This window comes from Diorhabda sublineata, chromosome 2 (genome assembly GCF_026230105.1).
Source record: "Diorhabda sublineata isolate icDioSubl1.1 chromosome 2, icDioSubl1.1, whole genome shotgun sequence".
NCBI lineage: Eukaryota > Metazoa > Arthropoda > Insecta > Coleoptera > Chrysomelidae > Diorhabda > Diorhabda sublineata.
Window position 1 is genome coordinate 23,392,126 of NC_079475.1, and position 17,834 is coordinate 23,409,959.

At 31.7% G+C, this 17,834-nt stretch overlaps 1 protein-coding gene across 1 annotated transcript; it reads right to left on the reverse strand.

The window, feature by feature from the left end:
• Window positions 1–1,528: 1,528 nt before the first annotated feature.
• LOC130452783 (putative inorganic phosphate cotransporter) lies at window positions 1,529–15,080 on the reverse strand. Its single transcript, XM_056792218.1, has 9 exons — window positions 14,934–15,080; window positions 12,318–12,457; window positions 11,642–11,954; window positions 9,157–9,386; window positions 8,077–8,226; window positions 6,287–6,419; window positions 4,720–4,964; window positions 2,566–2,695; window positions 1,529–1,714 (listed from the first exon to the last, which is right to left on the reverse strand). Exons 1-9 carry the CDS (start codon window positions 15,010–15,012, stop codon window positions 1,683–1,685), a joined length of 1,452 nt encoding a protein of 483 aa, XP_056648196.1. The 5' UTR covers window positions 15,013–15,080; the 3' UTR covers window positions 1,529–1,682.
• Between the last annotated feature and the right edge of the window lie 2,754 nt (window positions 15,081–17,834).

Consider the following 17,834-nt stretch of genomic DNA (forward strand, 5'->3'; position numbering starts at 1 on the left):
TGTGAAAAAAAAACGAATGAGAATGAATTTTTATACAAATAATTACATATGTCTCATATTCTCATATATTGGGACAAGCAGTGAATGAACCTGATTGATAGGCTACTAATACGAACATTTTCGTAACATCGTGTTTGAATTTGTTTCAAGTTCACAAATAAACACACTAAATAATGTAGTAACTCTAAATACTGAATATCGATATGAAAGTGGAACTGAGTCAGTTGAATACGAGAAATTCTTGGGGTGTTGACTCGTAAACTGATAAAATGGAGCGTTTGCGAAAGGATGTGCCAAGAAAAAGACTTAAAAATAAGCCAACAGCTTTCTTTTTCATCATGACAATGCGCCCTTCCACAAGTTCCTTTTCATTCGTAAGTGAAAAGCCTTTTTGCTTATCTAAATCGCTTCATCAGATTCAGTACCATGCGATTATACGTGATTACCAAACGATTCAAAATTTAATTTTCGTAAAATTTGACATACATCGATAACGTCTTTATATTGATTTGATTTAAAGGATACCGATATAAGTTACTTAAGTGCAATGTGCACTAAATCGAATGAGAATAACTTGAACGTCTCCTTTCACCTCATCAACCGTGGCAAACGTTTGTGACTGAAAAAATCTTTTCGGTAGCGGAATCATTCGTCCCAAGTCTAAACTGTATTGTGTATTGGTAATATTAATCTATTTTAATTCAAAAGATCTTATCAGATGTCTGGCATTGTCGTACAACTAAACTTCAGACGTTAGAGACTAAGGCGCTCATTTTGTATTGCATGCCTAATTTTATTTACAATACTGCACTAATATGTAGTTGCACTTATTGTTATCTATTGCTGCATAAACTCGATTAACAAGACTGTTTATCCGAAAACACGGCTGCTATACTCTTGAGATCATCTGATTTCCCTGGACTTTCACTGGTGATGTTGACTCTATTCTATTGATTCATGATAAAAATCTAAAAAATGGTCATCATTCTTTATAAAGATCAAAAAAATCAATAGCAAAAGCAATTTTTTTCCAACTTATCTTTTCCAGTAAGTCCGGGTGCACAATTTCGACTTTTCGGAAACAATTTTTTTGCAAATTTTTTCTATCCAGATTTGGAAATCAAATATATAAGTGGTTAAAATTGTGAATAGACAGTTTTTACCAATCTTCATCCAAATAATCTATTATCACTGTTGGTTGTATAAATCTTGGTTCATCATGAATATTTTCCTACCCAAAAAATTTCACTTACTTACGCACTTGGTCTATGAATTGAATTTCCGCTGTCGAAACATTTTTTATGGCCATCATCGACTGTATTCCACAGCTACCGGGTTCATATATTATTTTAAAGAATTCGAAGTAACAATGTACTAAGCACATTGCCACAACACCAGTTCAAATGGCGTCAGGATTTGGCAGGCATCCACGTTTCAATATTTGCCCGACATAAGGATAAGATAAAATAACCGAGATATTCTGAAGTCTGTGAAGTGCGTTCTTACTTGTACATGAATCAAAACGAAATAATAGCGATCGTCTAGTTTATTCGTTGAACAATAATTCTACATACATTTTTCTTGGTATACCCACTATCAAAGTTTCAATCTATTACAATTATCGAAACATAATTATCGAGTATAAATCACGTTTGTGTTTCTTAAAGAACTGTGTCTGTGTGTTACGCTTTGGTGTATTCTTTGATGTGTCTCTCTGAAACAGAAAAAATGTCGGTCGATTAATGGAGCTAATAAAAATTATTTAATAAAAGTAATTTAGGCATTCTTCAACCTGCATACTTTTAACCTACTGAAATATATTTTAATTGATTGGATTGTGATGAACTAATCTGTTCCGAAAGATTATATATATTCTCTTTTGATGTACACTACTTATTAGAAAGGGAAAAAATCATTATCAAAACAAGTATTTCATAAATATTATAAAATCATTTTCGATAAAAATGAAGTTAAATATATAATCTTTATATAGAATTAAATTTATCCAATTTAGAAAAAAAAATCACGTTTTTCCCTTATATAGGGATAGTTTCTCTTATTCAGCTGTTTATTTGCAATTCTACCAATAAGTTTTATTTGTAGCTTTGTCAGTATCTATAAACTTTTCTTTTAAACTTGTCCCAAAAAAATTAGAACTAATCCTCTAAATTATTTTAAGCCGCACGCTTGTTGTGAGGAGAACAACCTCTTGTTGGAACCAAACCTCCTGAAAGTTAACAAGTTGTAGATAGAGAGATAGGAATAATTTGCTTTCGTTGAGATTCCAAATATTTATTTTCCGTTAAATTTGTCTTAGATCCCAAAAATTTCTGTTCAAACTTTAATTATTTGGGGATATGGAGCCCATGTTCAGGTGTTTACTTTCCCAAGACCAATATCTTACGATAGACGGATTACGTTTACGATATAAAAAAACGTAAATTCATCCATATGTTTTGATGTTCCATCCCTTCAACATTACACCCAGGAAATATTTTCTATGTTGACTTATATGCTGAATAGAAAGTATACTCTCAATAGATACAATAAGGTAAATTGACTTACCCCGGTATTTCTTGCTGCCTTCATTCCAGGGTTGAATGGATCCGGATGTAAATGAGCAATTGAATATGAAACTAACTATAGACATAGCCGCAGAAATGTAAAAAATCGTTTTCCATTGATTAGGATCATTCTGAAAAACAAGAAATACGTTTTTGTTTGTACTATGAAAATTTATAAGAAATAGCGTTCCCAATGATATACACTGTGCCTCAAAATTAACGCGTATTTTACAAAATAGGAGAATGTATTTGAGAATAATATTTGGATACAAGCCTAAGACTTGAAAATGATCCCTACTCTTTAACTGTATTCACGAAAAGGTTGAAGTAGTGTTCATTTTTGTTATTCCGATGTTATTGTTGATTTCTAACGTGAAGAAATTGGTTCAAGTAGGACCCATGTGAGGCAATCTACCATTCCCAGTGCATCGACAGACTGGTACAAACCAAAGAAAACTTGGACCGGCACAAAAAGACTTTTAAAAGGTAGTAAATCTGATTGAGACAGATTTGGCAAAATAGACAGTATAATAGGAATAATGTCTTCTACATCTTGCTTCAACGTTAATTTCTTGATGAGTCATCGATCCATCTCTTGTTTGGGCTTTCTGCGATGTGTTGGTAATTTATTTCATGCGATTTCCACAAACTTAATTGATTGGATATCTGCCTTTATTTGACCTCACATGATACACTTTCTTTGTTATGACTCCCTACACCAAATCCTTTTCCTATTTTTCCTCAATGTGTTCATTTCAAACGTTTCTGGACGACTCCAAGTTTCCTGAATTTCTTCTGAACAGAAATGGATATTTTTCATTCTGTATCTGGTGCTGGAGATCAACATTCTATATATACTGAGGTTGATAATTTTCTACTTGACTTCAATAAGTTTCATCTCTACATACAATTCTCTCTAGAAAGAGAAAAATGGTGAATAATCTAACAAACGAAGATAATAAAATTTTAATTGATTGGTATAGGAAACCCATAAGTTCTGGTAGATATATCAATTATCATAAACATAAACTATATAATACATATGAGAGCCACTTTGACATCATATCGATATCACCTTGAAACGTCAATTTAAATATTTTTATCTCACCTATTTACACACCTTTACCATATCTAAAATTAGCTACTCTCCAACTTTCTTTAAGTAACGTAATATAAAGATAGCGTACAGTCAAATCCTTGATATTCAATAAATTTTTACTAAAATAACCAACTAATAAATTGACTAACAGTTTATGAAATACTGTTTAAATTGTACATTGCTTAGTCTAAGAAGTCTCTCACCAATCGGATAACCTGTCATAACAGAATTACAATTTATATCACGATACTTGTTTCTCTAGCCACACACGTTTTTCATGAAGTACATTTTAAGAACTGAGAATCTCCCTAAACTTTGACAATCGAGAACAACTACAAGAAAAGCCTTTTTCTAGAAACAACATATATTGCTCAAAGTGATAATTGTATTAATAAATAAACTGATTTAAATAACTTACATATAACTAAGATTTTGAGAAAACAAATTCTATAAAAAAATTCATTTACTCATAACCGCCCAACTTAATCACATGTATAAAAATTTATCATTCATAATTTAACTAATAAAAATTCACACAAATTTGGATGGCAACCAGAATAAACATAAACAAAATCCTAAACTAATTGATGTAAGTAATTTTTATATTGTTATAATTTCATATATATTTTCATATTGTACTTGACAATAATTCCAGTCCCAGAAAATGAATATATAAGTATGCGATATCTCGGAAATATATTAGAGATAGTACATTTTGTGTTTGGTTTTCTAAGGGGGAAGACGGCAAAATTAAATACAAAGTCTACTATAGCTTAATTTGTCTCCTTATGTGAAGTAAGTCTCTTTTTTCTTTATTAATATTAAGTTTTCACCAGCTCCTATTTCACTAATTATTTGTTTATTTTCAGAGAGTAAAGTTATATTAAATAAAGTGTCTCTTCCATGAATGGAATATATCAAGCCATTAAGTAATTTGAATAAAAAATTTCCTATAATCTTTTCAATACTGTTTGGAATGAGATGGATTACAATAAAATCTTTGTCGCACAGAAACTATCGTTTTGGTCTTCTTGATTTGTTTGTTAAGTAACTCACCTCATCTTTGACTAAAAGATGTATTACTAGCGGTCCAAGTGAAGCTACAGCAGCACCGGTTCCATTGCAAATTCCCATTAAAATACCAGCGAAATTAGGTGCCAAGTCGATTAGATTGACATTATAACCACTTCTTGTGGCACTTGCAAAAAGACCAATTGCAACCAATAGAGTAACAGCTTTATAAGCATCATCTGAATCACAGAAAGCAAGAGCGACCAGAGCTATCCCCGGGATGACCATACCTAAAAAAAATAGTTTCTTTATTTGTTAAACTCAAATTAGATATGAAGAAATATCATAATAATTTGATCATATATTGAATTTAAAAAGTGAAAATATCGTTATTGAATAATGATAAATTGTTTTAAGTCTAGATAATATGATATAAAACTTAACAAATTTATTAGAAGAATTAAAAATAAGCATTTAATTATTTGGTTATCAAAATTGACTACAGTAACTTTGAATGTTAATATGGATGTCAATGGAATAAATTTATCATGTTATTGCCATATTATCTCTTCCAACTTCATCCATCATATCAGGTGTGACCGTTGTATTTGTTCTTTTGGGCCACTGGGTTTGGTTTTGTATACAATAATCTCCATTCTTATAAAAATAAGTCTAATGAGATAATATTAGGTAATCGTGCTGACTATTCAATCGATTCTTGCCTCTCCATTTGGAAATAATATAATGTGGTGTGGTTGATCTTGTTGGAATAAATTCGAACCAAAAATTTTTTTCATCTGAAGATATTTCTCAATAAAACTACTAATATCATGCAATTGTAGAGTAGCTTAAATTAATCTAATATTGCTACGTGACATTTGAACGAAGTCATTTTGTTGAGTTTGAGACAGAAAGTAATTGGAGAAAACCAGATAAAGTGAATGTACGAATGTACTGGGGCATTTTACTATTAGAACATTTCCTCAACAACTACAGTAGTTTTTCCTAAAATTCGGCATTAAAACGTGTTAGCAAAGCAGGTATAGTTTTTCATTTTGCAAATAATCACTGCAGATTATACCTTTAGAAAAATAGTTTTTGCTTCCTTGGAAGCAAAAGATTTACTTGAGTTACATTTGTCTGAGTTTCTAAAGCAAGCGAGCTTTTGATCAGCATCAAACAATCGTGGCACTCACTTCTTCACTTCACTAGCTATGACACGAACTTTTATTTGACGATAGCTGAGTACAGAATTGTGGATTTAATCAACCTTTGATGTAGTTTTTACAGTATATGACGTTTCCGGACGTTTAGCGTCATCCGTTTTCATATGGCCTATTTTAAAAGCAGATAACCGCTTATAAATCATTATATAAGAGAAAACAATTTCAAGATATTTACGTCACGTTTGAATAGCACCCGAAATTATTTTTTCTTCATAATTACCTAAGAAACGTAAATAGTTTTTTATAATGCGTATTGAAACTATCTTACGAACGAATATTAAACTCTGAAAATACAATTCACCGTGAAACTGGTCCTCAATTCTTGTTTCTACTGATTCTTCAACGTTTAATTTGAATTGGGTTTTATTGAATTGAATTCTATTTACCAATGAAATTCATGATTTTTCTGGTTTTTCCAATGCTGCATATATTCTTCACGATGAGATAATCCGCTATAACGCTGTAACCTATGGCAGAAACAGCTTCAGCAATATAAGGAAGGGATGAGAGGACACTATTCTGAAATCGAGTAAAAATTACTGTGACATTAAGGTAGTTAGACTTGAAAAATCAATTTTCTATATGTCTTTTAATAGAAAATAGATAAGTTTACTGATTTCATCCGTTTATGATATTATGTAAACACAACTGAGAAATATGACTGCATATTTAAATGTATATGACGCCGTCATATACATTTAAAATAAAAGTCTTAGGAACAATAACTAGGATTTCTAGTTTCCTTTCAGGATAGAACTCAAAAATACTGAGTGTCATATATAATATATTTGTGTTTCCCATGTGTGTACTATATACTAGAATATAACTCATAAAACATAAATAATAGATCCCGCTATTGATGAATTTTCAAACTTCATACCAAAACTATACATTTAATTTTACAAACACCCGTTCGTTTTTACTATATAAAGTTATTTGTTTGTTCTTCTATAATCTATGGTTAACATAACCTCTTTATTTTATAGTGTTTCAATTACCATAATGTTTTCAGGAGCAACATTGCTGAATTTTACACTAAATTGCTGAATTGCTAAAGTTATCGTCTTCAGAGACTAAAGAGTCTCTGAAGACGATAACGCGATTATCGAAACGCGCGTCTGACAGTGTAGTTGTAGGTGTTGGTTTAGTCGTAGTGTATGAGTATGAAAATCACAAACGGTTTTAAAAATTCAAACTCAATTTCTATTCATTTATATTTTGTATGATATTTCTGTGATAATCGATTTTTCGTGATGTATGAGGACGTTTCATTCAGAAGCTGTATTTCTTATGCTGTGGTCAATCAATATTAACTTCCAAAGGCTTTTATTAGAGGTCCAAACATGTGAAAATGAATTGCAATGAGTCTGACCTTTGAGGTAGATGATCATTTCCTCTGCTGCGTTTTAGCTGTTGTGTCTTTGTGGAGGAGCAACACCACGCGAATGGTATAATGTCATCTATTGCGTGGATACGGAAGCTTAACTTGATCCAAGAGGCGGCACTAGTAGAATAAGTTGATGGTTTGACGTCTGTGTAAAAAATCTATCAATAGGACACTCGGCTAATTCGAAAGAACCGTGGCCAACAATTTCACGTTTTTTTTAGCTTTCTACTCTAAACTTTCACGTTTTGATTCGTGTATGTAATGATGCAATCATATCTTGTTACAGGTGACTATTTTATGCCAAAAAGCTTCCCTTCTTCTCCAAAACAAGTTCGGAGCAATTGAGCAAGCGCTATTTTGATTGATTATCATTCAGCAACCTTGGAATCAATCCAATATATTAAGTTTTTTTTGATGATTGATAGGTCACTTGTTCTTTCGAAATTTAAAACACTTTTAAGTGTCGATTCCGTTCGATAAGCTCAGTAACACGTGCAATGCTTTCATTAGTCACATTAGTGCGAAGACTAAAATTATGCGTTTGACTCGCAACACCTTGATGGTCTTGTAATTAAATTCTTTGCACAAAACATTCACTCTTGACAATGAAGGTAGCTTTCCCTAAATAGGAAAGCATCCTGCGGATCTTCATACTTATGCGTCTTTTATCAGAGTTGGATTCACTTCTCTGACTCACTGCATTTAAGTACTAGACAAACCGGCTGATCTGATTTCCCTACCTACTTTTTAAAGGAAGGAAGTAAAGGATCCTTTTTGTTTTCCACCTACCGATTTTAAGTCAAACTTCATAACATGATTCATATAAATAGGTGTTTCTAGCAGTAATGTCCAATTGCTCCAACACCATCCAATTTGAGCCACCAATAATGCCCAAAAAGGCAAAGAAGTGAAGATGTCCAACCAAGGTACTGGAATATTCTGAAAATAGATATGACAAGTGTTATATTGGTTATTATACTCATGTAGTTTGATTTACTAAAACTGTAGCGTAAGTTCGGTCTAATAATAGGGAGGATTTATGGGAAAGCTAGACAACACTTGAGATAGAGAAAATAACGTATTTGCTAGAGAAAGAAGATTTGTTCCAGTACGATAATGCGACTGGTGATCCATCTGATATTTTTTCAGTAAAATTACACGAAAGAAGACAAACTCGTATATCTAAGAACATACATAAAATTATTTTATTACGGTTCTTTCAAATCTCTCTCGTCAATCTTTGTCAATATGATCTGATAATTTTTTGAAAATTTAGATTTTAGCGTAAATTTATGTTTTAGAGTAGAATTAATAAAATATACTTTTATGGGATGAGGCACAAAATTCGTGTATTATACGCTACCATAGATGGACTAGTAGCAATAACAATTTTGGGAAAAATTATCATTTAAATCTGTTGTTACCAGGTACTTTCGCCAAATACTCGACACACCTAAGTGAATACGGAAATACGATTTAAAATTCAATTACATTTCAACTTATTTGTAGAAGAAACCGTTATGAATGTGACCAATACTTATTTGAATTTCCTTATCAAGATATACAAAGTTGTAAGAGTACTTCAAGTATTGTACAATTACAATTACTAGTATTTAACTGAGTGGTTAAGAAATAGACCATTTCACGTATTTTTAACAATAAAACGAATAAAGTGAAAAATAACTAAATTCACATGCATAACTTTGGATCGACATCGATTTTTAGTAAATTTTGCTTGAAAGAGATATCCTAACGACCAGTAAGTGAGGCGCGAGAATTTAATATTAATAATATAGTTGATTTATAGATAAAAACAAACTGCTAAGTTCGAGAAAAAACTGTGTAGTAACAAATAATTACACAAATTACCTTTTTTTCTTCATTGGAACTGGACGTTGTTAAATTTGAATTTATATAAACTCTCTCTTCCTCGGTAATAGTGCGGTGTTTGTTTGGTTCATCAGATCCAAAATATGTAAATGCGAGTCCCACAATTAAGCCAATTCCACTAAAAACATATACGGCCATTGGCCAACCGTAGGGACCTGAAGCAATCCAACCTGTTAATAACATTGAACTTACTGTACCTATTGGAGCTCCTGAAACAATATTATAAAGAGATGATTACTACACCAACTTGATTTAGTTCAATTGGGATCATCATGATCAAAATGGATCTCATGGATGCTCATAAACTTGACGTTCTTTTCACCCTTACAGTTGGCAACAATGTTAACCTTCGACTTTGAAATAATCTTGAAGAAAGAAGACATAAATAAATAAAAGATTTATTATGGATACAAATAGTAAAACGTTATGATTACTTTGATTATTCACAGCAGAGTAAATGATAACAAGTTTATAAATCATGCTAACAACGATTCCCTAAGAAATATTTGACTCACTAGCAAGTCGTATAAATTATTTAATCAACAGCATTCCAACTATTACTGAGATATGTTATTAAAAAACGTATCTGAATGGAATCTTATAGAAAAAAAAGATAGATACCAATAAAATAGCCGAAATTTTTCTTCAAAGATTTGTTGCTTAAATCAATTCAGGACATGGAACACAATTTTTTTAATATATCTTCAATGCTTTTCAACGATTCCCTAGAAACAAAGAAAATTCATATCTACGATTCTCTATCCGACGAGATGAGACAAGATGTGCGAAATTTGAAAAATATTTCAACTCTTATATCCAGTCTAGTGAATTAGATGAACACCTAAATTAATGATAGTATCCAGAAGAAAGACAAACACAAGCTGATGCATCTCCTGATATATCCAGTTTTCCACGGGTTTCATACGCCATATCACAACAGAGTTCATTCGTTGTTTTTCCTCATTCAATGGGGGCAAAGAATAGAAAACATCATTTAAAATTTATTTTCAAACAAAAGTTTCTGATAGCAAATTGTTTGACGGTGATATGTGGCCAGCTGTAGTTTCATTAAAATGGTCTGTTAAGCACTACCTTCATCAAAAGTGGATCCTCTTGAGCCTATTAAGCTGAATCAAGTGATACATCCTGTAAGTACCTGTTCTGACCTTTCGCGTCCAAAAATAATAATCATCCCATCTGACAAACAAGTTTCAGCCGTATGCAAATCAAACAGCTTTTCGTATGATAAATAATTTCAGATCACAAAATATTCGCACAATGATTTTAAAGGTTATACATATGTTAAGGTGTTTTTAGTATTCGAGGATCTACCCGTTGATCCCATAGCTTCAAGGGTTTTATGTGGATGATCTATCCACCTTCAGAACTTACTTCACCTCGAAACAAAGTATTCACGATTTTTCTAGAAGAACTTCTCAGATAATAGGACATATCTAGGGGAACTAGAATTTACTTTAAAGGACTGTAAATTGAGAATTGTTCTAATTAATGTTCAGTCTATACGCAACAAAACGGACGAGATGGAGTTTGAATAAATTCGGGTTTCCACAGATAGTTGCTATTACTGAACACTGGCTACATGAAAATGAGCCAGTTTTCATTGAATCATATACAGTTATTAGTAGATATGAAAGAGGTAATTCAGATCACACCCTAATTTTGTCTACCGGCGAGTACTTCGGTAGTATTAAATTATTATTTTTTACTAGTAGAAAATACTTTTGAGTTTTTCATAATTCACAACAAAACTATCGATTTATATATAATTTGTATTTATAGGTCTTATTCATTCTTTTTCGAGAACTTTCTAAGTTTACTCGACGCTCTGCAAAAAGTCTATGCGGTTATTTTAACATGAACTTTATTAATTATTGTGTTATTCGATAGTCTCTGGCAAATATTTCAGTCAGAGTCATTTCAATTAAACATGCACGTGGATTTACCAACTCGAATTACTAAAACAACTTCCTCAATTCTAGATTACATAGTTTCCAACTTTGGACCCCATGATGTGAATCATTTATTGATTAATTCAGGTCTCTCTGACCATAAAGTAGTTTTTGCTGAATTTCCAACACCTTGTGATTCTCTTGAAAAACAGTGAGTTCATGAAGATTTTCTCAAAACTTAATTATTACAACAATCGAATCTCTAGAGCTGAAACTTGACAGAAACTGGGTCTGTTATCAATGATTTGAGAAACAAAACGTGTTCATCAAACATTATTGACCTGTGACGCTGTGACTTATATACGAATATACACTTGGGTGGAGACAAAGAAACATATTTTTCATATATTTCATTCAGCTTCTTAACAAGTTTCTGAAAAAATTAAAATTGAATCCAGTTTGACGAAATAACATTAAATCAAATTAGATTTGTTGTCTAATACGAAATGACTAAACTACATTGAAAAAATTCTATTGAATTTAAAAATCCTCACCCACGTATGGCAGTGTTCCCAATCTACTTCTTTCGCCAACAGGTACCCATTTACTTAAGAAAGCATGTATTGAGGGGTAAAAACAACCTTGAGATATTCCTTGAAGCAATCTTAATCCCATTACTCCTTTAGATCCTAATATGGCAGCGGTTACTGGAATGAGAAGTCCTAAAGAGGAACTTATTATAACAGATCCCGCCAGAAACCATTTAGCACCAAAATTAGTGGCCAAATAACCTGCAACTATTTGAGGAATCATATAACCCCATACAAAAGATGTGACAACTAAGCTTTTATCTGTCCAGTTATAGACCTGAAAATGAAATGAAAAATATTTTGAACATTTTTAGTAAGTAATATTGATAATAGACGTTTCTTATCCAACTTCCAGAAAGTGTAGGAAGAGCTTTAGTGGAAGATATTTTATTGGTAGAAGTTAAAAAGATTCGAGTTAAGTTATTTTATAATTCTTCATAATACAATAGGTGGAGTTCGATTTATTTGAGCAGGCATATATGACCTAATTTCATTTTAAAATGGAGTTTCAATGAATGAAAATTGAGTGTTATGGGGTTTATTATGTTGTTGAATAGAGTTTTAGCAAAAAATTTCAAATTGATACTCTTCCATACATTCATTGAACTAGTGATTGTATGACAATTTTGATTTCACTTACCGGAATCTCCTTATTTTGATTTGATGTAGGATCAGTCATAGCAACTATTATTACTGACATACTTATTCTGATTACATAAGTCATGACAGATAAGAGAAATATGAGTATAATTTGAACATGCCTTGTTCCAAATGTTTTGCCTGAAATTGGAATTATTATTAATAAGGAAAGTACTAGCAAGCGAAATGTTTATTCAAATTATTCCTCTACCAGTTGGGTCTTGAGCTGTACTTTACCATAAGAATTTATCTCAATTGTGTTCCATAATTTTTGAGAGTCAATAATAGCTGAAAACGGAAGATTTGTTTCATCCGATACTCAACTTTTCAGCTGATTTAAATATCATGTATAGTAATCGAGAGTAGTTTGTATGACACGAGGAATCAATCCTGCTAGACCTCATTAAGTATAAGTCGCATTGAAAAAAGTTAATACGATGCTCTTTTATAAATGCAGAATGTTGACATTTTGGTATATGGTGGAAAATAGAGAAATCCGTTAATAATGGTAATCACTCGCGTGCTGATAATAACTCATTATTCGTGAATGGAATACTATAATTTATCCACGACAACTAATAATTTTTGTTGAATGTTTTTTGTTGTAAAATTTTGATATATTACGAGGATTTTGATATAGACAAATTAAAACAAATATACATAATTGGAAATGGCTTTATTGTTTTTCAAAGTACTCTCTATTAAGATCAATACATTTTTACATGCTTATGAACCAATTCCGAATCAAGTACCTCCAAAACATGTGATTTTAATCCATCAACTGCTTCTTCAAGTGTATAAAAACGTTGACTTCGCTGTTTATTGTTGATCTGCAGGAATAAGATTAAATCATTGGGCGCCAAACAAGGAATATATGGCGGATGACATATCAATTGGATGTTTTGATTGTTCAAAAACGTTTTTATTTAAACTGATGTGTTAGAGCTCGCCAAGACGTGGTGGAGAATGATTTGTTTTCTGCGATCGGTCTCCCTGATTTTTTTAACACTTCTGTCAAACAAATGTACCGTTCTATGCTCTAATGTAGCGGTGGTGATATGTCCAGTTATTCCAAAAAAACAGGCGGCCATTTTCTTCGAAGTGCTTCGTGCTCGAACAACTTTTTTTTATTTGGTTATATCTTAAAAGACCCACATAGCTGACTGTTATTTAGTTTCGGATTTATATGTATAGATCCATGATTCGTCACCTGTTATGATCTTATAAACGTCTGTTGAAATAACAAGATTTAATTTCTACAGTATTTTTTGCAACAATCGATACGTGCTCATTTTATGCGATTATCTGTTCAAAAGCCAAATGGTCATGCGATACTGAATGTATGCGAGTGGAACTAATGCCTAAGTATGCCTCAATCTCACTATGCGTCACATGATGATCCTGCAATATCAGTTAACGCACAGCATCGATGTTAACTGGTTCAGAGCCGATTTTGGAAGACCTTCACAAAACTCATTCTGTAGCGAAGTGTGACCATGATTGTTTCGGAAAATCAGCGAAAGACGGTAGCTTGAGATTTTATTCTCTTTGTTGACCACGATGCATGTTTCAAGTATCTGTAAATAACTCAAACAGCACACGTATGATAACTCAAAACTTAAGTATTAAGTAGCAACCGTCACACATATTAGAAACACCATAACTTTATTCTAACAAATATTTTACATAATGTGGTAAAAGTCATTTATATACTGTAAACAGTTATCGAAAATTACTATAAACGTATAGTCTCATATTAATTAACACAATAATCTATGTAGGTTAACATTACAAATATGACGTATCTAATCTTACAAGATGATGGTATTTATTCATAGTTATTTATAATTTTTTTTTACCAGCTCAAAAAATATTCATAGGCAATATTATATACTTTCCTTGCCTTTTCCTTTCCTTTGCTTTTCCAAATTTATTTTGTTTCAAAAGTTACTTACATTTATAAATTGTTTAGAAGCCAAGGGTGTATTAAGATACAGGTATATGACAAGCAAATTTCAAGTCACTGATGTAGATGCTCCAACTGCGGGTCTCTGGTTCGAATCAAGTTCAGGAATATTCACTCTTCTAATTTTTTTTATATGTACAAAACTTAATTGCAAACATTTTCTGGTTCACATGAAAAAACTTTAAAAACTGATTTTTTATAGCAAAACATTAAAATATAGCTAAATCAAGGAAACATCCGACATCAATTATTAATGGATTCATTAATCATTACCGTGATAATGGGAATTATTCAGCTCCAGCAAACAGATGTATTATGAAACAGTCGTGGATAAACTTATTTTATGGAAATTTATTAAAGATGTGATGAAAAAGACAAAAACAGTTGTGAAAATATGTTTTGTATTTCTTTCTTCTAAAATGTACTCTTCAAGGCAACTATTTGCAAGGAATACGAAATATATAGACAATTTTTAGATGTTCCTTAACAATGCTTTGATGTAGAAATTATTTTCTGATGACTACTTTGGAGAATTTTAAATTCATTGGTTTGGAAAAAGTATTTTCCATAAGCCGATATATGGTACTCATATGAATTGTTTAAATACGGTTATTGAGCAAAAATTTCTATATATATTGATTGAGTACTCACTATTTATAACCGGTGTTTTGATTAATTTTAAAAGTTCCTCTTTGGTAATAACGGATGATTTTCTTCGCGCTTCGATCATCTTGTTGGCAAAATTATACTAATTAAATTTTGCGCAATTTTGCGCGGATTTGATTTGACAATAAAATGGAGTTTTATCATTTCGTTTATCATTTAACAGTCGAAAAATTTCCTATATTTAATTTAGATTATAATCAATTTTATAGAAAATTTGTATTTACAAAGGAATTTGATAAATCGTGCATGTTTGTAAGTCGTCATTAATTTCATTACATGAACTTGTTTACAATAAAATATGAGAAGTGAATAACAGCTCAAAAGTAAATCTTCTTAGTCTGGGAAGTAAGTTCGAAAAATGTACATCACTATGATTTCAGATCATGGCAATGAGATCAATAACTATTATTTTGAATTGAATGTTTTCAGATAGCCTTAATGGTTTTCTGTATTCAAAATAATAAGAGAGAGAAAGTGATTTAAAAGTAATGTTTATATGATAGTTGAAGGAACTCAGAGAAATAATATCAGTACAAAATGATTCTTATAAAACTAAATAGATTTGATTCAGTAACGTTAGTAACCTAACCTAACCTAAAATTTCCCTCTCTGTCATTAACACCTCTTGTAGTTATTGAAGGTTAAGTGGTATCAAATCAGTAAATATTGTCACCCAAGCTAAATACGGTTTAAGTTCTGGCTGCTTGCAACTAAAATGTTTACTTCTTGAAGGTTCTGGTGTACTATTCTAACGTCATGGGAACGCGTGTTATCATGCATTAACACACTCATAATAGTACCGATTCTGTGTGAGTTATAGATATTCCACCTCACAATATGACAGACCTTCCGACGTCCTGGAAGCACAACCATGATGGTCAAAAATAGATTTTCCAACAAGATAACACACAGATTCATGTCAAAGGATTCACTGGATCCATTGGAAAAAAGAGGTTATGATCTATTGGAGCGGTTTTCTCCGAGAAAAATCTATTAGGAATTGTGGTTCATCGAATTCACGCTAGAAATGCTCAAGTTAGAACCAGATTTGTTATTTAATTTGGTTGGTTGCATGTTTTAAAAGTTAATTATACAAATTGCAGTATTTACTTTTAAACGTTTATGTTTGTATATTTCTCTATTTCAATTTCAATTACATTAAATAATGAAATATCTCCCATCTTTTAAAAAAATATTTTTGGAAACATCATTTCCCCATGTGATGTTTGTCATTTATATTTATATTGATTCCCCCTATATTTTCATTGAAGGTAACGGTCGTTGAGGTGTGAAACAAAAATAAAAAATCCACTCACTCTTTCATCATGTAAACTGAAAGATTATAAAACAACGAATTTGCATTTTCATTGAGTACGATTTATGAACCTAATAGCATGGTAAAAGATCATAACTCTATAGTAATTAATCAAAATAAAACCATGAAACAGGCTATTTACATACTGCACATAATTCATTCTAGTGTGAAATGACATTGGACTCTGTAAGGATCGTTAATGGAGGTTCCAAATTGAAGTTAAGCTTTTAAAAACACAAACTCAGCAAATAAGAACGGAATTGGGAATTCTGTTTCATAATACAATGAAATAATTTACTCCATCAATGACATGACATCATAAATGGTAATTGGATTGAAAATAATAATTTTCTCTTGTGTTATGTAACTTGATCAGCTTTTTTATTTGATTTCCTAAAGCAAAGAGTCACGACTTTAAACATGTTGCATTCTTCTATTTTCAATTTGACATTTTTTCATCGACTTTTACAGAGAATCACTTACTATTTTCCTAGTGTAAAATCAATCCGGGATCACAGAAAAATAGTTACTATCAATGTGGTGTAATGTTATGACCTTAAAAAGAAATACTCTTTATTTTCAAGCAAAGTGTTGCTCTATAAGGGCTCATTTTCGACGCCTTAGATTGGGAAGTGGAAGTCTCGTTTTATGGCGAGAGTGTGAGAATGATATTTCTCTACAGCGCAGTAGAAATGAACGCTGGAACTTGCAGTTTCCGAAGGAAGTCGTACAGGACTTGGCGCGGTATGTTGAAAAATGATGAAATCAATATCTTGGTGGCATTCGACGACACTAGACAATACTCTACATCACACCAAAATTGATCAGAGTGCACGTTAATGCGTAGGTCTTCGACCCTCGTCCTTCTGCACCTGTAACTACAATCTTCACAAAAAATAATACTCTATTCTAAATCATCAAAGAACATTTTAGGTCTAATCTTACCCGGCACAATCTTCAGAACTATTATTCTTGCCCATAGATGGTGATTCTTCACTTCCCATTCAGAAGCCTCGAATATTAACCTTTATAGAGCAGCACTCTGCTTGAGAAGTATGGGATTTTTTTTCTGTCATCCAGAAACTCTCACTTTGCAAACATTGGATTCAACTATTTTTCGTTCGCAGATACACTCATTCTACTATTCTCGTCCGAAGTGGTCACTTTGATACGGAACGGTGCGAGACAGGCATCTGTGACAATAATTAACTTACAGTTGTTTAAGTAATTAAAAATTTTCAAAACACATCACTTGACCCAAAAAATTGTGTCTGAATATTTGCCATTCAACTTCTGTGAATATCATGTTACCGAATATCTATTTTCATATTTCAATTCGTAAGTGGCTCTACCTAGTAGTTTACTTATATAATTATACATAAAAATTAAGTAAAATTATATAATTAATACTGATCTAGATTTCCTTTAAGTGAAATTAGATACCTAGTAAAAAACACAGCAAACGCAACTTAAACTTAACAGTGTTTTTGACGTTGTTAACAGGCCGTCAGATGACTATACCAAAATTAGATGTGCCTAAAGAGGGCAATCAACTTTCGAGTCGCTAACAT

Coding starts and splice junctions, on each gene's coding strand:
- LOC130452783 (XM_056792218.1), bottom strand. CDS start 15,012: ATGATCGAAGCGCGAAGAAAATCATCCGTTATTACCAAAGAGGAACTT. Junction 4,965..6,286: donor AAAAATCATGAATTTCATTG/GTAAATAGAATT, acceptor TATTTTTTTTAG/GTATGGTCATCCCGGGGATA. Junction 2,696..4,719: donor ATCTTTTAGTCAAAGATGAG/GTGAGTTACTTA, acceptor CTTGTTTTTCAG/AATGATCCTAATCAATGGAA.